This window comes from Ixodes scapularis, unplaced genomic scaffold, assembly GCF_016920785.2.
Source record: "Ixodes scapularis isolate PalLabHiFi unplaced genomic scaffold, ASM1692078v2 PGA_scaffold2__306_contigs__length_199485367, whole genome shotgun sequence".
Taxonomy (NCBI): Eukaryota; Metazoa; Arthropoda; class Arachnida; order Ixodida; family Ixodidae; genus Ixodes; species Ixodes scapularis.
The window spans coordinates 125,453,507-125,478,429 of NW_024609857.1; the positions used below are offsets into that span (position 1 = coordinate 125,453,507).

Consider the following 24,923-nt stretch of genomic DNA (forward strand, 5'->3'; position numbering starts at 1 on the left):
TGTTTGGTTTGAATATGCTAATAAACAACGCAAACGTTCATTTGACGCTGTGTCTCGATCACCGTTGCACGGAAACTCGGTAATTGACGATAGTCCTGTCCGCGCTCAACAGAGCAAAACAGGGTATGAACGCGACTTTGGAAGCCGGTTGGACACTCACGCAGAGCATGATACCGATTAATGTTTTGTTTGCGTAGCTAAATCGGGGTGCACGTTGGCTGAGGCTCGCTTCGGCCGACAAAACCTTGATCGCCGAGCGCGGCCGAACTTCCCGTGTGTATACGAATACATTTTATAGGAAGTTCGTTACGAAGGGCAGAACAAACTTATGGCCGTATAAAAGTATCGCAACCGGCGGGGTAGATTCGCTAAGCTCTGTATTTTGCGTGTGCTGACGACGTTTTTTGTCGGCTTTTATAACAGTAGCTGCCTTTGCACCGCCAAGCGAAGGGCTCGATCGCATTGCATCGCTTCGAACAGCAGCGCTGATGTGTACAATCACCCGCTTGTTCTTCAACGACCTTGTAAAGACTTCTTCAATACCGGGGTCAAATAAAAGCGATCGTGCTCGCCATCGTCTGCTTCCAGTTTATTCGGAGACCGTCTGGCGCAGGGGAGGAAGCGGAAGTTGCGTAGAAGCAGGTTTGGAGCCGCGGGGCCGCGGGTTTTTTTGCCGTTCAGTAGGCGCTCCGATGACTCCAACTCGAGGCACTCCCCGCACTCCCTTCGGAGGCAAGGGAGGCGCTACTAATGTCCGGGTGTTGCCGGTGTTGCTCTGGCTCTAGGTTCTAGACGCTCCAGACACGTTCAAACAGTTCAAACTCCAGACCCTCCAGACACTTGCTGCTCGCCGGGTTTCCGTTTTGTGAAAGAAAGTTGGCAAGATGCCCATGTGCTGCGCCGTCGGTTGTAGCAGCCGCTTCAAAGACGGCAAGCGCCTTTTTAGAGTGCCATCGGGCAAGCGAGATGTCGCCCGTCGGGAAGAATGGTTGCGGAGAATAAACCGCAAGAATTTTACGCCGTCGGGGCAGACACGGCTCTGCGAGGTGAGCAATAACGTAACTTCACTTTATCTCGGTGTAAATGTCCCTTCAACCAACAGGATCATTTTACGCCAGACGCGTTTGAAAGACACCGAGCAGACGGAAAACGCAAGCTAAAACCCAACGCCGTGCCCTCGGTTTTCGCTCCCTTCAAACCACGGACGCATGCAAGGCGGCCTCCCCGACAGAAAAGTATACGATGTGAGTATAGTTTGGCTTTGACTCTTTGCGGAGAGCAAGTTCTTGCACTCCGCATAGCTTCTTTCTCAGGGGTTGCGGTGCAGAATGACACCGAGTTCTGATTGGCTCTGATTGAAAGATAATGGGTAGACCCCCTCTAAGCAAGCTGCCTTGAGGTCTACCCACTACCGTTCAATAGGGAGTATTCACTGGCGCCCATATCCGTGTGCGCTGCTGCTGAGCGCGTGCTGACGGCGAGCTTCCGCAGTCCTTTTGGAGTGTGCATTTAGCACCATCAAGGTTCCCGGTCTTAGCAGGCTATTAATGTGAGCTCGTTCTGAGCATGCGCTCTAAACATTGCCCTCAAATATGGCGTTCAGTGAATACCTCCTATAGACCTGTTGCTATATATTACACAAACATCAAGAAGAATGCAGGGAATGGTGTTCCACGCGCTGCATGCGCCCGCCTTCCTGTATAAAATATTTAAAGTAAATAACAGAAATAAAGCGTTGACGAACGCGCGTGCAAGATGGCATTAGTTCTAGGCTTTTGCTCTAGAACAGTTACTGCTGTGGACGCCAGCACTTGTGGCGCATGGAACACCATTCCCTGCACTCTCCTTGACGCTTGGGCAATTTAGCAATAGGTCTATTAGAAACAACCAGAGCTCAGCGTTCTGACGTTGTCACAACCTCGCAAAAGGGGCAGACGAACTTGCGCTCCGCATACACCCTTTTCTTTGCAAACGCCACCAGGCAGTGTCTTCGACGGCCCGGCAAACTTCCAGCTCATAAGGCCACTTCAGACATGGCAATTTCTTCCAGCAACTTGACGTTGCAACACAAGCAACATGGGCTGCCCGCGTTCACATGCAGCAACCAATTGCTGTAATTTGATATCATCATCAATAAATTTTATTTTTCTTGCACTATTTAGACACACAGTTACGGGCTATGAACACGTTTTTTACCTTTAGATGGCGTTGAGAATACTAACTCAACTTTCTGAAACAATTTATTTCCAAAAACAATCAATTTCAAACCAGGACGAAGTCTTCAGTTGTCATCATCACCGCCACAGGGTGTCACGTGAAAACATTGTGTCCCTGATTGGTTACTGCCACTTCGAAAGTCTTCAAGTTACTGTGAGTCAGGGGCATATATCCATTCGAAGTTTGGGGGGGGTGGGGGGAGAGGAGAGGGGGAGGGGGGAGGGAGGAGGAGAGGAGGAGGAGGAGGACAGAACGTACAGTTTTTAGTGGCAGCCATCTTAAAAATAGCTTCCCATATAAAAAATGTAGCACAAAAAGAAAAGAAACAAACCATGCCCAGTTTTTTATATAGCAGTACTGAACTTCGTGGTTTCGAGTGTCGGTGATTTAATTATGATAAAAAGGTGATTTGAGAGTCTTGTTTTTATACGAGTAAGGCTTTAAATAAATATGAATACCAGCTCGTCAGTGAGCATATTCAGAAATGCACGTTGAAGGTAACTTACCTGCAGTCTAAATACAATGCTCGCATGCGAACAGTGTAGTGTTTGAAAAGCCAGCGTCTGATGTGTCCTTGGTAGATGAGAAATTCAGCCAGCGCAGTACAGCCAGCATTGAGGCTTCCAGGCTTTGGCTGCGCGTGCGCGGAGGTGTTATCAAAGGCAGAAAGCTGGTGGCCAATATTGAGAAGCCTGGGGTACCTCCTTGGGAGGAGTTAAAGCGCTGCAGGAAGGATAGGGTCTCAGTCACCACATCGAGCTGCGGTGGAAGGGAGAAACAACCTTTACCGTAAGGGCCGTAAAGGAATGAGTCTGTTCGCTCTAGTATGCCTTGAGAACGGGGCTCCCGAGTCACGGTAGTTAGAGACTTTTCGTAGACTGTTTTCCCACCTCCGTTATGCTCTCCTGAACGAAGACACCACTACTGCGCGTGTGCAACGCTAGCTTTGCCTGCAGAGTCCCGGATCCCGTAGCGGGTTGTGGAGATCCTTGCAGGACAGCCGAAACAATCTACGAAAACTCTATTACCATTTTTATGGACGATTCACAGAAAAAACTGGCCATGAGGGGTGGTGATCACCCTCCGAAGAGGTTGGGGGGCTGGGTGGAGAGAAGATAGTCGGGTGTTCTCTTTTGGAGAATGCAGTTCCGCTAAACCAAATTCACACCAAGTCGTCAACATAACCGACTGGTGGACTATAACACAGTCTCACCAACCCACACACAGGAAGAGGGGCATCAGAGATCGCCCAGTCACTTCGGCTTTGGCTTTTCCTTCACACGTGCTTGAGAGCTCGCCATTTACTCCCCCTTTTATTATGTCATAGCTGGCCAATATGGGTAAAAAATAGCAAAGAATATTAGGAACTTTTTTTTATAGACGACATTGATCACGGCAGTCCATCTAGTAGGAAGAAGAAAAGAGTAACCTCTGACGTCTGTGTTTATTCTGGCAACTCCTGTCTCAGTCGTCATGAGCAACCTCCGGCTTTAAAAATCCAGCTTATCAAAGGATCCACCCTCAACTGATTTCTTACATATATACCGATTTTTAAATAACGGTTGATGTTTCCGGGTAAAACTAAATTTGATCAGGTGAATGCAAGCCCCAGGCAGAAGCATACAGCACGCTAAAACTAATTTTATTGAACTCTGGAATAAAGCAAACACACCACGCATTACCTATCAAGAGCTAGGTTGTATTTCTAAGTTTAGTTGATGATAGCGAAAACTATTGGAGATGAAGGGATAGATAAATGGCAAAGTCCAGAAATATAATTGGCCGAAAATTTACTGGTACAAAAAACAGATAAAGCCTAGATTTATTGTCAATGTTAATCAATCAGTAGGTAGGCGCTGATCAGTAATTGTTCCTGGGAATCAATTGTAATCGGGGTTCTGTATATGAGGAGATTGTTTAGGGGGTATTGGTATTTCGAGGTGTACTTTTGTTTTTGTTGATAATTCTGGAGTTTTTTGTTTTATTTTTGTAAGTTTGTATTATTAAGAGTGAATTTCTTAGCTTCTTCAATCTATGGCTTCTACACTCGTACACTCATTTTGGAGCTGTCTGCCTTTCTCACTTTCATATTTTCTGAATTTCGAACAGAAAGAATGTTTATAAGTGAAACTAAAATATGAATGAGAGGGTACGCACAAAGTAGGTCAATCAGTCATTGAACTGTACCTTATTTTACTCGTATCGCAAAACGTGATAAATTAAAATAAGGACAAGGGGCTCCCTCGTCAGCGGTAAGCCGCAGATTCCGAAATTTTTGTGCCTGTTTCACGATTTGCGAGAGCTTTTCATCCGAGCATGCGTCACTGTAATCGAGAAACGTCATATTCTTTTACGGCGGGCTTTTCTACATGGGCGACTAGAACTGCAACCAAACTTTGGTTTAAGAACCTATAAGTAGGTTATAAAAATGTTGCTGGTGACCTTCTGCTAGAATGCGTGACTGTCAAACATGGATATATAAATGCAGGGCTTATTTTTGGACATTATACTATATTTCCGTAAACTACATATACTATATTTCTGTAAACTAGAAAGAACTTTTTTTTTATCTGAGAAGCAGGAATGAAGTAGGGGGCGACACACAAAAGTATCGAGGCCTGACTGTGTATCTTTTTTTTTCCTCATTCTAAGATATTGAAAGTTCCCCAACGTTCCTGTCGCAGAGTAAAACTGAAAAAGATTGAGAAAAAAAAAAAAACAGTATTCACCGATTTGGAGGTTAAACGAAAAAATTACTTGAAAAGAACAGAAGAACTAGGTTCTACCGGTGACTAACAGTCAAACCACGCTAGGTGAAAAAAAAAAAAAAAACGCAAAGAGGCGAAGACACGAGAGCATAACAAACAAACCAAATTAAATTTAATACTGTAGTAAACTCAGCCGCGCACGGCAACCCCAACACCAACAGAAACGCACTCTGAGCGCGAGGCTGCGTATTTCATGCGAGCCAGAGATTAACGCACGCAAGACCCGACACCCATAAAACAAAACTGCGAAACAAAGAAAAAACAGGGACGGCAAATTCAACACTGACCAATTAAGGAAAGCAAACGATTGAGGGCGAATGCTACCGCTACACCACACTCACCCCAAAAACCCAACAGCGACAGAAATTAGCACTGCTCTAAAACTTTCAAAAGTTCCCCACTTTGCACTGCATTGCCAGAGGCTGAAGCTGAACGGCCAAAATATGAGTCTTAACTCGCATATAGAGTCAGAGTCGCAACGCTGCCAGAACCTTGGAGTCGTCAACCGGAGAAGGGGGTCGTCTTGGCAAACTGTTCGTCCGACGCTCGGAGAGGAGTCATCACCACACTCCACTTTCACTCTCCCAACAGCGCACATAGAAATGAAGAAAACTCGACAGGCAAGACCAAAAACTTCAAACGAAAAAAATACCCCAACACTCGCGTACTGCGAGGAGACATGTCGCTAGCAGCAACCCGGCCCGCTCCGAGGCTCCATCTTTGTTACAAAATCCTCTTATATAGGCTCTTCCACTGACCGACATGCTGACCCTGGCTTTTGGGTCAGCCATCATCCCAGAGAAAAAATCTACCCGGTATCAACCAAAATGGCAACATCTATTACAATGATTAAAATAAGAACACCGACTTCACATAACAAGAAAAACAACTTCATTAAACGTTTCGCCTCCCATGCGGGAGGCATCATCAGTACATACACAGGAATGAGAGAGCTTCGGTCAACGCAGTCCTATTTATCGGGAAGGTCCATATAAGCTTCCGGGAGGGGGCCACGGTTCTTGTTGCACGCCGTCTTATCTCCGCGGATGAACCATGACTCAAGTAGTTTGCGTGGGCCCCACCTATCCTCCTTCACCAAGGTCGTCGCGGCTGTGAAGTCAAAGGTGTGTCCTGTGGTCCACGCGTGGTCGACCAGCTCCGTCTTGAGACGGGTGGCATTCGTGGAATACTTGACATCACGTTGGTGTTCTTTCATTCTGGTTATCTTCTTCCGTCCGGTCTCCCCAATGTACGAAGAGCCATGACATCTCCCGGCTTTTGGACTATTTTTGCATCTATTACAATTTTCGACAACTAAACACATGTGCAGATTCATTTCCCCGTACAAGCCCAGAAACAACAACTACGACAGACTGAGCAAAGCAGCCGCCTCCAAAAAGTGCGCTAGCCAGTGGAAACATATCCTATTTGGGAGCAATAGAGAAAAATGAGGATAACTCGGTGATACCCAGTGTCCCGGCGGCGCCTTCGCATGCCAAGTCAGCAACATTCGCACGTCAGCACACCCACCCTTCTGTCTGCGAGGTCAACTCCACAAAACTGTGCCCAAAGATGAAACTTAATCCGTCACCTCCCACCGCCAACAAAACCAATCCCGCCAACGAGCAAATCTTTCGGGGACCAAGAGAGGAAAACAGCGGGAAGAACGGAGATTAAAAGCGGCAAGAACATCATCAAAAAAAAGGAGAATTGAAAAGACGCCTGAATTTTTTACAGTGCCTTTATCTTCTCTGCAATTCTTATTACGAAAAAGTTCTGTGGACAACTGGATGAAGCCATTCTTTGACAAGGAGGATAGGCTATAGTCCTTGCTTTCCCCGCACCTGTTTTATGCTTGGCAGAAGCTCGCAAGCGGTTTCCGAGCGACAGTCTAATGACATGTACATTACTTTTTGCATTTTGTCTTCATTTGGTGTAAGTCCTCAGAAATGTGCCAGCTGAAGCATATTGTGGTGTAGGCCGGCGAACGCGGCCGGAAGGCTGCAGAACAATGACGGACACGAGACAGGAGCTGCACGCTGACTGATCTTTATGCCGATGGTGATGCTGTTATATACGATTGATAATACATGAATTCAGTGCCCTCTGTACACAGCATATTTCCCCCCCTTAAAAAAAACAGAACCCCAGTAACTAGAACATAAATTTCATCAATAATTTACAGTTATTTATATAGTTCTGGAACTACTATAACAGATAACTCTAGTGCAAAACATAGTCATTGTATCTTCCGGGCATTCTTCTTTGTCGCTGAGGCCTGCCGTACAACGGTACCGTGGTCAACAACTCCTGTTGGCCGGACGTGTCCTCCGCTTCGACTTGCTCTGGAGCTGGCGCCAACTCTCCTGGTGTCGACAAGATTTCAGTCTCCTGACGTGTGGTGTCTGGAAGTGTCTCAGCACCCTTGCAGCTCGATGCGTAGCGACGGTAGCGCTGTCGTCACCTGGCGATAGTGTCTCTGGGGCTCTGGTGGTTGTGACGTCCCGTGGTGATGGTGGTTGTGATGCCCCCTCTTTGCTGGCTGAATCCAGGTCACATAACTGGTCTGTTACCGTCCCACGTCGTTCCATAACTTTTTCTACCAAGTTCCGGGCACCTGGTGCTCCTCCTTTGGCCACTACTGTCAACTTTGCGGCGTTCCATTTCTTCCCATTGTCTAACAGAAAGGAATTTTTTCCCATGCGTTTTTTTACTTCTATTGGCAAAGAAAACCTCTGCTGTACTTTTGGTCCTCCCCACCTCTTTATTTTTACAAAGTCGCCGGGTTCAATGATGGAGTGTCTTTCATCAGTGTATTTCTTTTTCCTCTGCTGTCGCTCTTTGACACGGCATTGCAGTTCGGCGACGTGAGGCTATGGGTTGTCGAAAAACCCTCTCTCCGGCAGTCCCACGATGTCCAGTCTTGTTCGTGGCCACCTTCCGTGTAGCAAAAACGCCGGAGACATGCCGGTGGTCGCATGGGGAGTTGCCCTTTAAATACTCAGGTACTCCAGAACCACCTCCTTAAGTGGTCTCCTCCGGCGTACTTTCAGTTGCAGCATAATTGGTGGTGCAGCAGAAGGCTCTGGAACCAACGTGCAAAACACTCTTCGACCTTCCACCCCCAAACATTGTTGCAGTATCGCCTTTCGTTGCGCTGGCAGTTTCGCGTCCATTTTCGTCGCTTATTGCAGAAAGATCTCGAAGTCCTCTCGCCATTGCCGCCATGGCACTGCCGGGTCTCCCGGCGCCTCTAAAAACAGGGCTACCAATGGCATCCCAAACGTATTCATCCTTGCATTACTGGGTAACGCCCCTCGTGCACTAGTTGCGCAGAACGGCTGTCATCCTGACTGCTGCCGAGGAAGTGCTTTTGTCGACTGCGCCAATGCGGTGTAGGCTGGCGAACGTGGCTGTAAGGCCACACAACAGTGACGGACACGAGACAGGAGCTGCAGGCTGACTGATCTTTATGCCGATGGTGATGCTCTTATATACAATTGATAATACATGAATTCAGCACCCTCTATACACGACACAAATGTTTACACAAATTATGCATGTGTGCTTCGTCCATACAGGTGATGCAAATGTGCAGCCTGGGAACTCGGCCATGGGCAACGAAGCAGCCTCGGCAATGGTTGAAGGTAGGTGACATCTATCCAGTTTCCTGAATTCACTATAAAAGTTCTCGGTGTCAGCAATGTCAGTCGGTTCTTACTGATGAGATACCTGCGATTGAGGTGCCATAACCTGCAGGATACTAGGCATTAACTATCCGAAATGACTCAACCACAAAGGTCTGTTGCCAAGTCTGTTTATTGGCTTCGTCCCATTGAGAATTTATAGACGATGGCAGGAGCATGCAGGCTGTCTTCAAACGATGGTTGAATGAGTTGTTGTCTTTGCCAAAAGTTTAGAGCCCATTGCGCGTGCAGCCAGCGAGTGCCGACGGTAGCAGCACCGCTGCACAAGAGCGAGATTGCTCCGGCCGTGTGCACAATGGGCTCTAAACTTTTGGCAAAGACTGTACAGCACCTTTTGCATTTGGCAGAAGTCGCACCTCAGGAATGGCACCAGCTGAAGCATACGAGGCGTGATCAAAAAGTTCCGAGACTGATTTTGTAGCGTAAAAAGAGGGCAGCAGAGTGATGTGCACGCAGCAGTCGAAGGACCTTCCTGTCTCGTTGTACCAAAGGGCATCGCTCTGTGAAGACTTGGAGCCGCGCTACACAAGTTATTGTGACGACGTGCACAGTCACAATGTTTCACTGTAGGCTGCAAACCAGAGCGAGAGCGAACATAAATCCTGCGTCAAACCGGCAAATATAAAACAGAGACCTTTGAAATGATTCCACAAGCTTGTGTTAAAAAGCATTGAATTTCGCAAAGTGTTTTAAGTGGCACTCGAGCTTCAGAAACGGCAGAACATCGGTGTAAGACGAAGAGTGGTACTGCGACCTGATCCAGCTTCTCCTTGACTTCAACTACATTCTGCCATTCTTGAGATGTGAGTGCCACTCAAAACACCTCTCACACCTCGCTGCTTTTCGACGCACCATAGTTTTTTTTAATATAAGTCGAGCATGAATATGGATCGACCTTCCCCTATGTTCAACTTGCCGAGAATAAAAAAGAATATTCAAATATAGGTTGACCTAAATTTTTCAGAGAAAAATGGAGAAAACTTATCAAGACACCTTTATTAACATTGTGGTCGCTTAAATCCCGCTGATTGGAGCTACACGCTGCATCGTCTTCGTCAGATGCTTCGCTAACATCTTTGCTGGCGTCCTCAGCGCCCCAGACAAAGTCGTCCTCGGTGCTGTCGAGAGCGTCCTAATCCAGTCTGGATAATGTCCACCGGCAGATCTTCCCTCGCGTCCTTCACCCAAGTCGCAACTTCTTGCGGCGTCCCATCCGGGTCTTGGCTGCAGCGTCCCTCGCCAACCAGTCCTCATAGGATGCAGCGACGCAGACCTCAAAGGGCTCATTGACAGCTCCAAGGGCTGCAGCTGAGACGTCTTACCACCGAGTATAACGATCAGGTCCGTGCCTGCTCTAGTGTCTACTGTAGTGGAATCTAGCCATAAATCTGGCTTTGTCTGGCTACTGGAACACTTTCCAAGATGGCTACCAACTAACGAATAAACGCCAGTTTGTTGTTTTAGTCCAGGGGAATCCTTCCCTTTTCCACACCTCCCACATTACAATGGCGACGAGGATGCGTTAGAAAACACAAGAATCACCCAATAGCGATTTTGAACCGCACGGACACCTCCACACCCAACAACGGACATCTTGTTCGACGGGATGGAGCACAGCACGCTCCCGACGTTTTCCTTCTTCAACGCGCGTGCCACTGTCGCCAATAATGTTGGCACCGAGTGGTTGAAGTGGGTGAGACGCTTTGAGAACTTCGTGGTGGCCTGCGGCATCACAAGCGACACCCGTAAGACCGCTTTGCTGCTACACTACATCAGGGAGGAAGTCCATGACACCTACTGCGTGCTCTCCGAACCTCCTGCGACGACACCTGCGGCAACAGCGTCAACCGTCTCGAGCACCGCTGGCGAAAGCCCGCTCTACACCGCAGCACGCAAGAAGCTGGACGCCTACTTCGCTCCAAGGGTCAACACAACCATCAAGGTCTACCGTTTCTGGCAAGCCAAGCAAGTAGAAGGAGAGTCCCTTGACTCATTTTGCACCAAACTACGACAACTAGTGCGACACTGCGCCTTCGCCGAACCAGACACGGAAATCAAAAATCAGATCCTGCTGTCTACAACGTCTTCGCACCTTTGCCGCTATGCCATGCAGCATGACCTCGATTTGGAGGGAATCCTCAAACAGGGCAGATTATTTGAAGAAGTGGAGCACAACGGTCACCTTGATGGAACAAGGAAGCCAGCAGCAGCCCAGTGAGAACACAGTGGCAGCGATAGCAGCGAACACCAAGCCGTCTTCCCACCACCCGTTCAAGCACCATCAGAAAACCGCATCACAGCCTCGTGATAATTCACGTCGTCAACACCCGGATGCAACATGCTACAACTGTGGAGGATCATGGCTGCACGACGGTGGTCGATCTAGCTGCCCAGCCAGAGGCAAGTCCTGCAGGTCATGCCAGAAGGTTGGCCACTTCTCCAAAGTATGTCGGCTGGCTCCAGTCACCATCCATGCTATATGCAAGAACGCTAGCTCGGACAACGACGAGTACACTTTCGCAACTGACACCTCATGCGACATTATATTATATTTTATATAATATGATGTTATTTATATTTCTAAACGGAACGATCATGCTTTCAAAATTAGAGAGTTCCGCACCAGGACGAGCATGTACGCCAACTCTTTTTTTGTTAAAACGATACGAGAGTGGAATGGGCTGTCGGAGCTGCAAGTGTGCAGTGAAAGTGAAGATGTGTTTTTTTCAGCATTGTAACCCCCCTGCTGTAAAGCCCTCGGGCACTGCGAGGTAATCTCTGAATAAAGAATAAATCTCGAGATCACCGCGAGTGATCTAGGAGGTCAACGGCACGCCAGTAGAATTCACCCTCAATACAGGAGCTACTGTGTCAACCGTCGGATCAAGCGACCTGACGAACCTTGGGCTCCGCCACAGCTTGGAGCAAGCAGGTGTAAAACTTTTCGCATATGGTGCAACGTCCCCACTGCCAGTACTTGACAAACTGTTTGTGACCATGAAATACAAAGCTCAGGAAGGCACAGGCGAAATCTTCGTTGTCAACGGTGACCATCCAGCCCTTCTGAGTTTTTCTGCAGCCTCACGTCTGGGATTAGTCCACATCACCTACAGCGTCGAAGACACCCTGACGGAAAACAATATTCATCAACAGTACCCCCAGCTTTTCAAGGAAGTTGGAGGCCTTCGAGACCAGCAGGTGCGCCTGCATGTGGATGACAGTGTGCCACCAGTTGCACAACCACACCGTTGCATCCCTTTCGCCATGGGAAACCACTAGAGGCAGAACTGACTAGACTGCTTGCACTCGACATCATTGAAAAAACAGAAGGGCCAACATCGTGGGTGTCTCCGGTTGTTTTAGTGCCCAAGACACACGACCAGGAAGCTTTGCGGATGTGCGTAGACATGCGATGCGCCAACAAGGCGATCTGCCACGAACGGCACGTCACGCCAACAACTGACGACATCCTCACAGCACTCAATGGAGCAACGGTGTTCTCCAAACTCGACCTCAAGGAAGGGCACCTCCAGCTTGAGTTGCACGAAGACTCCTGGCCAATCACAACTTTCTTGACACACGCCGGACTCTTCAGGTACAAACGTCTGAATTTTGGTATCAACTCAGCAGCAGAAGTATTTTAAGACACCATACGACAAGTCCTCGGCAGCATTCCCAACATTCTTAACATCGGTGACGATATCCTGGTTTACGGCATGACCAAGGAAGACCACGACAAAGCCCTTGAGGCAACGTTGGAATCTCTGACCAAAGGGGGGCTCACGCTAAATCCCAAGAAGTGTAGTTTCTTTCAAGAGCAGCTCACTTTTTCTGGACACGTCTTCTCGAGTGCTGGAGTACAACCAGATCCGATGAAGGTGTCGGCTCTTCAAAACGCTGCCCCACCAACAAATGCCAATAAAGTCCTCCTAGGGATGTTCAACTACTGCGGACGTTTCCTCCCCAACCTCGCAAACCTGACTCAACCGTTGCGCCAGCTGACCATCAAAGGAACTCCATGAACTTTGACCAGCGTTGAACAAAGAGCATTCGGTGAGCTCAAAGGCATGCTCTTGAACTCTACTACTCTAGCCTATTTTGACCCCGAGAAGAGCATAGATCTCATCGTCGATGCTGCACCACATGGTCTCGGTGCAATTCTTGCCCAGTCTTCCGCAGCTGGAACTAAGGTGGTTGCCTACGGAAGCCGAGGCTTGACGGCTGTGGAAACGCGGTACTCTCAGATAGAACAAGAGATGTTGGCTGTGGTCTGGGGCGTCGAGCACTTCCAGATCTATTTGTTCACCACCATCTTTCGAGCACGCACCGGCCACAAACCGCTCGTCAACATCCTGTCTAACCCACATTCTTCTTCGTCAGCAAGGATCGAACGTCTGGCACTTCAACTTGAGCCATACAGCTTCGACGTCGCACACAGCAAGGGGTCAACTAATCCCAGCGATTACTTGTCTCGACATCCACCACAGACCCCACCAGAAAAGAAAGACAGGCTTTGCACCCTTGTAAAGATGTCAGAAGACTACGTGGCCTGCATGATACAGCACAGCTTACCATGAGTCATGACCTTGGAAAATGTCTTAAAGGAAACCAAGGCAGACCCCCAACTGACCAAGGTGACCAAAGCCTTGCAACTGCCGCAACTCGACAAAAATGCTTGGATGGATAGACTTCTCCGTCTATTTTCCCGAGTAATGAGTGAACTCGGCGTGGGTCCAGAGAAGGACTGATCCTGCGAGGGACGCGGATCGTGATACCTTTACCACCCTACAGCATAAGGCAGTCCACCTTGCACACAAGGGGCACCAAGGAATCGTTAAAACAAAACAACTGCTGCAAAGCAAAGTCTGGTTCCCTGGGGTAGACAAGCTCGTGGACAGTATTGTGAAGGGCTGCATTGCCTGCCAGGCAGCAACACCTGAACACCACCGCGATCCACTGCCTGCGTCCAAACTACCGGATTGTCCTTGGACTGAGTTGTCTCTAGACTTCGCTGGACCATTTGCCGATGGCAAGTATGCAATGGTCCTCATCAACGACCACTGAAAATATCCAGTAGTAAACATTCTGCAAATACTTGCCGCACCAGTTGTCATCAGTAAACTACGTACCATTTTCGCCCAGTTCGGCATTCCAACGGTGCTAAAGACTGACAATGGTTTCACAGTAGAGACTTCTTAAGATTCGCTGAAGAATTCGGATTCAAACACCACCGTGTCACGCCACTTTGGCCCGAGGCAAGCGGTGAGGTAGAGAGATTTATGAGAACGCTCAACAAGCTAGTCTTGTCAAGCAGAATCGGAGGCAAGGACTGGACGGACGAGCTACCATCCTTCCTGCTAGCCTACCGCTCCATTCCACATGGCTCTACAGGAACTTCACCGTTTGAGCTCCTCTTCAAGCGCACAGTGCGCAACCTACTTCCAGTAATCCCTGACCCAGACAACAGAAGCCCTACTCACATCAAGGCATAAAGAAACGACGAATCTAGGAAAAGATACAACAAAGAATTTGCTGATGCACGGCGACACACTCAGCATGACAAGTTTGTTCCTGGTAAACTAGTAATCTGCAGACAAGAGCGGCGTAACAAGTTCACTCCGTTCTACGACCCCAAGCCCTACACAGTCATTGAGGTTCATGAATCTTGCACCAAGGCCTTTTGCAATGGAAAAGTCATAACGCGAAACGCCGCTTTCCACAAGGATGCATCGCAAGTGATCATCACGCCTGGACGAGAAGAACTGGACATCGAAGACCCTGAGCCCCCTCCATCCCAACCCTGGCAATCACATCCCCTTAGACCATTGTTCATCTCTGGCCCCATCTGCACCGCCAGTGATCCAACCAAATTGTGCCGGGCGCCGTTATCCGGCAAGAGTTTGTCGTGTTCCTCGTCATCTTTCAAACTTTGCAGTGTAGAAAATGTTTCTAACGAAATGTTGATGAGGAATTTTTTTTTCAAAGAAACATTGCAAGTTAACGGAATGTATCGGAGCAAACCAAATCTTTGAGTCTTATTTTCTCAGGGGGATAACTGGTATGAAAGAGAACTCCTCTACCAATCGGACATTTTCAGTATACGTTTAGTGTTGCAGTCTTGTCGAAACTATTTTCTCAGGGGGATAAATGTAGTGTCTACTGTAGTGAAATCTAGCCATAAATCTGGCTTGGTCTGGCAACTGGAACACTCTCCAAGATGGCTACCAACTAATGAATAAACACCAGTTTGTTGTTCTTTTAATCCAAGGGAATCCTTCCCTTTTTTACACCTCCCACATTACACCTGCCTCCCAGATGGCCTTCTTCACTCCCTGACAAACGTGGCCTCTAAAAGATTTTTGGACCGGCATGTTCGGAAGTTTCGAGTCTGCAGCCAAACCATCTCAAACCACTCCTTTACCATTTCCTCATTCATAAATTCCTTTTCATTTGCGCAAATTATAATTTTCTTCGGGAGAACTTCACCCTTGGGGATGGTCTTCCGGCGAAACACAATGTATGGCGGCAACTTCCACCCATCAGCCGTGCAGCACAGCATCACAGTGAACCGTGCATGCTCCTGTCCTGTCGTCAACAGGCGCACGTCCTTCGCCCCTTTCGTTGTTACCGGCGTGCGGCTGGGCATGTCAAGGTAAACGGGGTTTGGTCTACATTTTGGATCTGGCCGAGAAGGTAATAGTTTTCCTGCCTAAGCTTGGTCACATAGCGCTGAAACTACGCCAGTCGCTCCTCGAACCCCGCTGGAAGACGCTGGCAGATGGTAATTCTGTGACGATGGGAGGGTCCGTTCCACGGCTTGAACTTCTGGACCCAGCCCCGACTCGCTTTGAGTGTTGACCTATCCCATCTCGCAGCGCCAACTGCTTTTCATCTGAATATCTTCGCAGGACGCTTAAGCCCTTTCGCAAGCTCTTCTTCCATGTGAAGTCCGAGTTCTTTTTCTAGGGTATCGTGCCTCCCGATTGTAGGGCCAAGAAAGCTATGACGCAGTACATTGCACGCGAAAAGTGTGTCTCGTTGTTGGCGCCATGCTCTAATCAACTTCTCATTAACGCTGAACTCTCACTGAGCAGTGCAATTATTCGAGCTCTCAGCAAAGAGTATCGCTCAACGCTTGAACATGGCTGTGTAACTCATCCGACGTGACATCCTCAGAACAGCAGCAAAAGCAAAACGTTGCGTTGAAACAGAAACAATCACAAATTGGCAGGAGCGGCAATCAAAAATAAGTAGAAACAGAGACAAACACTACCAAGCGCACGTAGCAAGACGAAATGACAAAGCATGAAGCGGAGCAAGAGACGGGGGCACGAGGGTGGGGGTGGACTCGGTCGGGTACGCAATGCAGTGCACCAAGCCAGCCAAGCACGCTGCTAGTTTCATATTTCGCTTCCCTTTTCGTTCATGAGGTGGCGCTAGTCTCCATCGGTCGCTGTGATGGGTGATCCACCACGAAGACAAGGAAGAAAAGAGATGCACGAGGAATGGCGCGGTTTTCGAAAAAGGGTTGAGAGGAGCGCGAGCACATCTCGGACTCTGAAGGCGAAGCTGTGACCAGGCGTTGGAGGCCCAACTCTGTCTCCGCCTCCTCTCGTGGTCAAGGCGCCGGCGTGCCTGAGGCCGACTGGACTGCTTGAGGCGCTGAAGACAACTCCAGCGACCGGGTTCACCGACATCTCCGGGAACGAGACGCTCCGGGCTAACAACAACTGCCGCCGAGCCCATCAACGACGGGCCCTTCACCATCCTCCTTCGGCGCTACCCCTCCATGTGACCAGGGAAAAAAACTGTGAGAGAGACAACACGTACAATGACATTCTGTAAATAGTCGCGGTGTAAATATTTGGTTTTTCTTTTCCTCTGATGTCTATGTCGCAATAGTGAAATATTCCCTGATGCATCCTGTGTCTTCCATACTTCTATTAACACCCTAAACACACAAACCACGTACCATCACAGTCGCACTCAGTTTGAAGACACCCAGAGTTGCACCGAGTCTAGCCCTCTAGCTGCTACATCAGCTCACTCCAACCGCACATCGCGTGGAGCGCAGATGGCCAACAGCGAGTGTGGTGGTCTTGTTGTTCAAGCTTTTTCCTGTCATTTGTTCTTCTTTCACTTTTTGGACTCATTTTTTATATGCTCAGTACAAAGAGAATGTGCTTCAGGTGGATGTACATAGATACTAGTGCTGCCGGCCCTAATTCAGGAGCGGCAGGTGCAACGGAAAAATCTGATCACTCGATCCGCTTGCGAACTTGGACCACAAATATAGGTAGAAATTCTTTATGATTATAGGTCGACCCTTGTTTTGGAGAACATTTCTGGGAAAAATAGGTTGACCTATATTCAAATAAATATGGTAAGCCTTCTAATTATTTCATTGGTCTGTTTTAGATTTGCGAGTTTGATGTAATATTGATGTTCGCTCTCGCTTTGGTTTGCAGTCTACGGAGAGATCGCCATTATGCTCGCGCATGTGGTCAAACAAACTCGTGTAGCGCAGTTCCAAATGTTCACAGAGCAACGCCCTTTGGCATAACGATGCAGGAAGGTCGATGCCTTCGACTGCTGCGCACGCATCACTGTGCTGCCCACTCTTTTTACACTACAGAACCAGTCTAGTGACTCTTTGATCAGACCTCGTACATTTACATAAATGATGTGTGCGTGTGCTTTGTCCAAGCAGGTGATGCAAACGTGCCGCCTCAGAACTCGGCCATGAGCGACGAAGCAGCCTTGGCAATGGCCGAAGGTATGTGGCAGCAGTCCAGTCTCCTGAACTCACTGTAGCTCTCAGTTGTCAGCAGTGTCAGTCCCTTCCCACTTATGAGATGCCTGCCCCTGTTTTCTCCACCTGGATAGGCATCATATGGATATGTAGTTGTTCAGCACTATTGCCAGATGCATGTTTCAAGATTCCAGGCTAGCGCTTCTTCTGTGTTGGCTAAATCTCTCATCTGCTGCATTAACAGTCAACGTCACTCTTTTGCTTTTTCTGAACAAGTGACAAATATATACTGTTTTTCTGAACAGGTGACGAATATATACTGCCTGGAAGCTTGACCACGAGCGACAAACAAGTGTGTGCAACGACCAGAGGTAGGAAATACAATGAATATACAGTCAAACCCGCTTATAACGAACCCCCTCCACGACGCAAAACACGTTCGCTATAACAGAACTTCCTTATAATTGGACTTACCTTCAAAATCGCAGAAAAACAACTAAGCATGGCACATTCAATGCGCGACACCCACAGTTGACGTGTGCTCCATATATTCGAGGAACTTTGTAATTGCGGTCTGTTTGAGCTGCACAAACCCGGTGATATCGCTGTCCAGGTTTTTTAGCTAATCAATTTGGGAACGCTCTATCTCCGTACATAGACCAGCTGCTTGAGCGAAGCTATGTGGCCCAACGCCGTCGTCGTCGAGACTGGAGGAGAAAGAGCAAACCCATCGCCGCTGTCGTCTTCATCGTTACCCTAGTCATCGAACGCTGCGATGTCTGGACAGCCGGCCGCATCTCCCGCACGATAGCTTCATCGGAGGTGCACTTTGACAGGACCACATTTTCGTCGGTGTCGACAAAGTCATCCCAAGTCTGCCAGGCTGGCAGCGACGGCTTCGGTCCACAGAGAGCAGTTGATGCTTCGCGCATAGTTTTCGCCTGCTCCCGTGGGAGAAAATTCCCAAATCCGAGCTTTCGGAAAGCAATTCTTGATGCTCCCAGCCCCAATCTCCATCCACGAGGCCTCTAGCATTTTCACCGCGTTTGTAAGGGGGTTTCGCCAGCCGAGGCTCTTATGCACTCGGTCGGCTGATTGTGATGAGCATCTTTTCGACGACGACGCGGCGGTGGCACACTTTGAAATTTCGGATTCCCATGTCGAGTGTTTGGGGCTCGGCAGTGGCCTTCGGAGAGGGGAATGTCAAAGTGATGGCATTCAGCTGCTAGACCGTGGCCTCGTCAAGCTCCGCGAGTAGGGATTTCGCGAACCACCCTGGGTTAAGATTCAAAAGGTTGCAATACTTTTTAACCGAACCGAGATGCGAATTGAAAAGATTTCAATATTTTAGAACCGTACCAAGGTTCAAAGTCAAAAACGTCGCAACTTTCGAACACCTTAGAGTTTCGAATTTGAAAAGTTCGAAGCTTTCACAATTTTTAAAAGTTTGGGTTTGAATATTTTTTTTACTGAGGTCGGAGAAATTCAAAGATTTCAAACTTTCCTGACCTGAAATTCGAGAGATTCGAAAATTTTGCATTTCTTGGGATCTGAAGTTCGAAAAATTCGAAGATTCGAAACACTTTTAATGTGAGGTTCGATTTGAAATTAGAAAAATTCGAAGATTACGAATTTCTTTCTACATAAAGTTTGAAGGTTTCGATTCTCTTTTAGGGCTAAATTTGAAAAAAAACTTGGGATTTCTAATTTCTTTCGAGTAAGAGTTCGCAAAGTCTGAAGTCCGGTTTTCATGTTCCTCCACAGTTTCAGTTTCAAATAATGTTTTCGTGCCTCACTGGTGTTCACGAAATCAGGTTTAGGAAGGTTTGGGTATTATGGTTAGACTGAGGCAATTAAATGAGACGAGTGTCCGAGATGTGACCATAAATCATTATTTGTGGCCGCCAGCCCGGATCTGTCTTTAACGTGCATCACGCAGTAGTGATCCCACGAATGCACTGTTTAACGATACTCAACCAGTTCGAAACGGCCAGGGGCAGGCAGGAGGTTGAGGCTTAGAAAAACTTTGAAGCGATCTGGCAAACTGCCTCCCCACCCGCTTGCACGCTGGTAGTAATGGACCTTTTTCGAGTAACGAGCGTCGTCTGGGGAGCTGTCTGCGAACTGCGATCGAAGAGCAGTCCGACATGCCTCCGCCCGTCAATACACATGGGCATCGTGCCATTGTATCGGTTTTCAGTGCTTTTTAGACCTCATACTATCGATATAAAAAAAAAAACAAAGTGCCAAAATAGACTAAATACGCGCGAAGATAGACGCTGACCATGTTGCTGTCGCCATTTCGCAGGGCACCGCGTCCCGGTGTCCTGCGAAAATGGCATATATAGTAAGTTTAGTTTGTAATTATTCTGGAGGTTTATTTTCCGGGATGGAGGAAACGCCGAGCAGAAAGCACAGAAGCCGACACAAGTAGAGGTCGAGGAGCTTACTACCATACCAGTGGCATTGGAAGAGGAAGATGATGGGAAAATGAGTGTTGGGGGGGGCCGGGCCTCCTCTTAGATATTTCGGACTGTTTAAGAAAACAATACGGGGAGAGAGGGCGTGGTTGAGCTTATTTTCATCTGAAATTATTTATGCATATGTATAGCTACTGTCGTTCTTCACTGCATAAAAGGTCGCATAGATGGTCATTGTCGGAAACTCATTGTCTGAAGGCACTACTCGTCACATGCTTAGTGGATCGGAAGTTCAAAGCTATGTCTTTTTGACCTAAATAACTGTGCCATTGGTAAAAAAAAGATATATATATAAACAATAAATGCGGGGGTGAAAAGCTGGAGAGAAAAAAAAAAACTATCAATAACCCGCTGTAAGTGATGTATCCTTGCATATTCAGAGGCTCACAACTTCGAAGCAAGTTTCTCCTACCAAAATGTGCACAGGCTAGAAGAAGCACGTCCCAGAAATGTAAAACAAGAAGAAAATTTAAAAAAAAAAAAAAATCAAGAATGGCTTTTTTGTCTATCAAGTTCGAAAGTTTGACAAGCATCAAATTTTGCAGCTTAATAAGTTTGAAAGTTTGAAAAGGATTGAATTTTTTAGCGTAATAAGTTTGAAGGTTTGAAAAACACTGCATTTCTTAACGTGCAGTTTGAAAAGCTTCAAACTTCTTAGTTTCTATCAAGTTTCTAACAAGTTCTAAAATTCGACTTCCATTGAATTTTTCGATATAGAAATTTTGAAATTGGATATCTTTCGAACCGCTTGATTCATTCATCGAAACTTCGGCTCGAAAAAAGTTTGCGGCATCCCTATCCACGAGTTATTCAGAGACAAGTTCCCGAGTCATCCTATCCTTGGCACAGTCTAGGTACCGTACGGGCAGGGGCTTGGTGAGACGCCGCGGCTTCTTCACTCCTCTAACAACAAACGATAAGTGCCTGTCACTGCCATCCGCATTGCAAGCACTAAAATGGTTGTGCACGTCTTGTGCTTGCCACCAACGGATTTGTCGCCCTTCATCAGGTGCATGTGCACAGGCCTCATCTGTTCAAACGAGGCAGTCTCATCTGCGGGGCAGACGTTTTGCTCATCGTAGCTGTAGATCTTATCCAAGTAGGCCACTGCCCCGCCATCTCCACGTCCACGGATGCAGCTTCCCTGACGACCAACTTGTAAACAATCCTGTGTTGCTGCTTAAAAGGATACATCCACCCATTTCCAGGCCAGAACTCGGGAAAATTTGGGAGAAATGCAGTCTTTGGCTTTCTTCAGTTGCTGATGTAAACATTCATTGTTGCGTTGAGAAACCGCTTGAAGGGAGTGTCTTCAAAGTCCTTGTACGCAGCATGCCGCAGCCGTTTCCGAGCGCTGCAGTCACCGTTCATGCTCGTCGCTGCCGTTATCTTTTCCTTGCCTTTAGCGATGATCGAAATGATGGATTTGGATAAGCCATATTTCCTGCACAAGTCGCCGTTTTACAGTGACAGCTGTTATTAAGGGCTCTTCCCATCACTGGAAATGACGTCCGTTATCGATGTTGCCAAATCCTTGAAAAAGATAGCCCGCCGCCAGCGGTAGTCGAACCTGGGTCCACTACTTGCGAAGCGGAGGTGTTACCGCAGAGCTATGCCACAGCATTAACAACCCGCTTTATACTTCAGGTTTTTGTAAAACTCGCAACCCGCTGCACATGCACTTAAAAAAAAAATATAGCCAGTAACAAAATGTGGCACTTTCAGTGCCAAGAGCTTGTGCTGGGAAACACACTTTCACGCGCAAAGAAACAAAAGTATTATAAACTAAATGGTCAGGTGCCTATTTTGTTCTGAACGCTTTTGTTCACGCATCCCGTAGTGCCTGAAAGCGACACCAATGCCTACCATGACTTGTCGCAGCAATTGCTGCGACTACTGTGAAGAAACACAAAACTGCTCACTTTTTTTTTTTTCTTTGGCATTTAGTTTTTGTTGAATTGCAGATTTCAAGCCCATGTCGATTGCTTTCCGTTCCTTTGAAGTGACGACTCAAAGCCAGGGAGTGTCCCAAAAAGAATAGGTACAAGACAAAACCAGACGAAAAGAGACTCTTCTTGACCAAATGCTTTTGACGGACAAAGCTGAAAAGACCACAAAGCCGCAGCAGCCAGAAATAACAAAAGAAAAAAAGAAAACTTGCAAGACATAATACTCCGTCCACTCCTAAGCCTAGAGAGCAGTGGAACCTACGGAAGAGAAGGGGCCAACAACCTTGAACCGAATCGAGAGCGCGCAAACCGATAACCTTGAGCACCTTCTTCCTTCCCTGTATCCCCCCTTCCCCAGGATCCCAGTGGTACAAAGGTCCTCCCGTGTTCTGCTCCTTCTTTCCCCCGCGTTCAATGGCCTGCCGTAATATCGCCGGCAGCCAAGGTCACGACGCTGCGCTTCATTTCATTCTGTCCGAGAATCGCGCTTGGAACAGGCCATTAAGAGTGGACCGTCCCTTGTACGATTCTCGCAGAGTATGTTCAGCAATGAGAAATTGTTTTAATAACAGTGTTCATTTTAAGTGGGTGCCATTATTAGTGGGCTTGACTGCGGTCTTACGAAGCTCCATGGGTCCATCGTAAAAAGTGTTTATCTTGATGCCTTCTCATCCACCTCTTTTTGTGCAGGTTGAGATGAGATTTTTTTTACCTTATAATAAATATTGAGATGAGTGTTTTCTGTTTCAGTTTGCTTCATTCATGAGGAGCGAATTAGAGAGCTGGAGAGGAAATTACAGAATGCAGAAGGACGAGTGAGGAAGCTTGAGAAAGAGAAAGAAATCCTCCTGAACGAGCTTCGAATGCTGCTGGCAGCCGGTCAGGTAAATGCCAGAGAATTCTCATCCTCGTACACGGCGTTGAAAAAAAAAACACACGTTTGGACGAGTTTTTAGGTTCCGGTGTCCCATAGGAGTGCATCTTTGCACCGACGGTCCTGCCCCCCCCCCGTGGCCGAGGTGCGCAGCCGCCGCTTTGCGTCCCTCGTAGGGTGGAAGGAAGGGTCGCACACGAGCATGGCACCAATTGCATACCCTGGGGGGCATGCAATCTCTCTTTGGACGGAAGCGACCCCGGAATTACGGGAAAAATAGCATCGCCGTGGCAAGCCATAACTGACCAAACGGGCACCGTGACGTTTTAGTGGGATCAGAGTCCTTTCGTCATATTATTCTGCTTTAACGGACGAAGATATGAGCGATGTCAAGACTGTCGACTTGGACGGTGTTGGCTTCGTGAACACAATGGCCTCGAGCTTCCGTCCCGCTTGCTACACGTGCCACGGAGCTTGTCGCCCACGTTTGATAATCCCATGATCGCGAGTAGGGACCATAAAGCTGCCGTCACGCTGCCCGTACCTTGTACAAACGACGCTGTATTCGTTGCAGACACGACGACAGAATTATTTCCGGACGTGCCTCGAGACACCTTTCAGCACGCTTGTGTCCTACATGTGTGTGCTTCAAACATGCCCGTAGACAGTTTTTGTACGACCAATGTGAGGACTGTCGTACAAGAAACACGCTCCGACAGTGTGTGCAGGCTGTCTTTTGTATGAGCGGCGTGACCGCCGTCCAAGAGCATGCCTCCAAAATGTCTCGTCGTCAATACACCCGGAATTTCAAGACGGGGGGGGGGGGGGGGTTAGGTTTCTTTGTACCCCCCCTTCGGGCGCCCATATCTGCTGGAGTAAGAGAAATTTGCCTTCTTTTTGTGGTTGCTAGGAATCGTCATTAGCAGAATTCCCATTTCTTCACTCCAGGTTACACCCCCATTTTTTGGCAGATATTCTTCATAGTTTGTTTTGTTTTATTAGAACCTGAATGCAATTTGCAAATTTTGTTTGTATGCAGGTATTCTGACCGGGCTTTCTTCGTCGCTCAAGGCCAAAGTTGCTTCGATATTGCCCGTGAAGTGCCATGCTGCTCTTATGATACATGAGGTGCGGATAACCCCGGGGCAAAGACTACGATCCATCTCTGAAGAAAGTCGTCGGAAAGACCCCTGCCCCTCTGGCTCCTGGCAACATCTCCACCGATGGACCGTTTTGTTTTCACGCTTGCAGGAATGTTGTCACACTGAAAGCAGACTATTGCGTACAAATTTACAGGTAACCACACGTGTTCCTAAAACAAATACCTACCAGTGAGGTTCATTTTAATGCTAATAGAATCCCTAAAGGGCAACTTCACTTCATTTTTGTTTCTGAAACAAAAACAATGCAGTCCTCTTCATTATCACCTAGGAATACCACATATCAAATATTGTTTACCTAGTTCCATCTAAATCTTTCTTAAACAGTTCAGAGAACTTTGGAACGCACCAAGGTGCCGAAATTGGCCAAATCTAGCGGGCTAATTGAGGCATAATCAACAGTGCACTCAAGGTTACGTCATCAATATTGCTACTTTTTGTTCGTTTTTACTTCTCCGGGCAAGCAACAGGTGACGTCAGCAGCGTCTTCTCTCGGCGTTAGACAACAGACCTGTTGCAATTCAAACAGCGCCACAATGGCGGGGAATTTTCAGAACCCTTGGCACAGATCACGCGCTTTCTTGTTGCGACTGCACGTGATTTGCAACAGCTACCGACAGCAGACATGGTTTTTATGAAGCTAATTGCAATTGCAGCTTACCTGATCCACCACAGACTGAACACGACGACCAGACTCAACGAGGTCGCCACCTTCACGGATAAATAAATGTACCTTCAAAGGCACCACACTAGCAGGCATCCTTCATTTATTAAAGCAAGCAGGGAAGCAGGCGGGGTGTGTCCGGCGGGGCAGCACGGCAGAGGTGTCGCCCAAGTATTTCACGCAGCCTATCACATCGATAGCGGTGTCACCGCAGCATTGTCACCCCACCGTGAAAAAACGCATACAGCACGACGATTTTCCGACATACCTTGTCGCGGGGGCAAACACTAAACGAACGGAGGCATCGGCGCAAAGGAAGCTTGCACCGATCTCGACCGGCAAGGCCTATGCT

The 24,923-nt window shown here is 47.8% G+C and overlaps 1 protein-coding gene and 1 pseudogene across 2 annotated transcripts; one reads left to right on the forward strand and one right to left on the reverse strand.

Annotated features, from left to right (window-relative positions):
* Positions 1-754: 754 nt before the first annotated feature.
* LOC120849613 (peroxynitrite isomerase THAP4) lies at positions 755-24,651 on the forward strand. Of its 2 annotated transcripts, XR_005717963.3 has the most exons (8): positions 775-1,046; positions 1,103-1,244; positions 8,567-8,632; positions 17,403-17,468; positions 17,750-17,815; positions 22,624-22,757; positions 23,787-24,043; positions 24,564-24,651. XR_005717963.3 is itself a non-coding variant. In XM_040221858.3 (7 exons), exons 1-7 carry the CDS (start codon positions 885-887, stop codon positions 23,793-23,795), a joined length of 645 nt encoding a protein of 214 aa, XP_040077792.1. In that variant the 5' UTR covers positions 755-884; the 3' UTR covers positions 23,796-24,651. The 2 variants fall into 2 exon arrangements, 1 of the variants encoding a protein (XP_040077792.1); XM_040221858.3 differs by having other exon boundaries at positions 755-1,046; positions 23,787-24,651.
* Positions 12,859-13,842, reverse strand: LOC115327427 (annotated as a pseudogene).
* Positions 24,652-24,923: the final 272 nt, after the last annotated feature.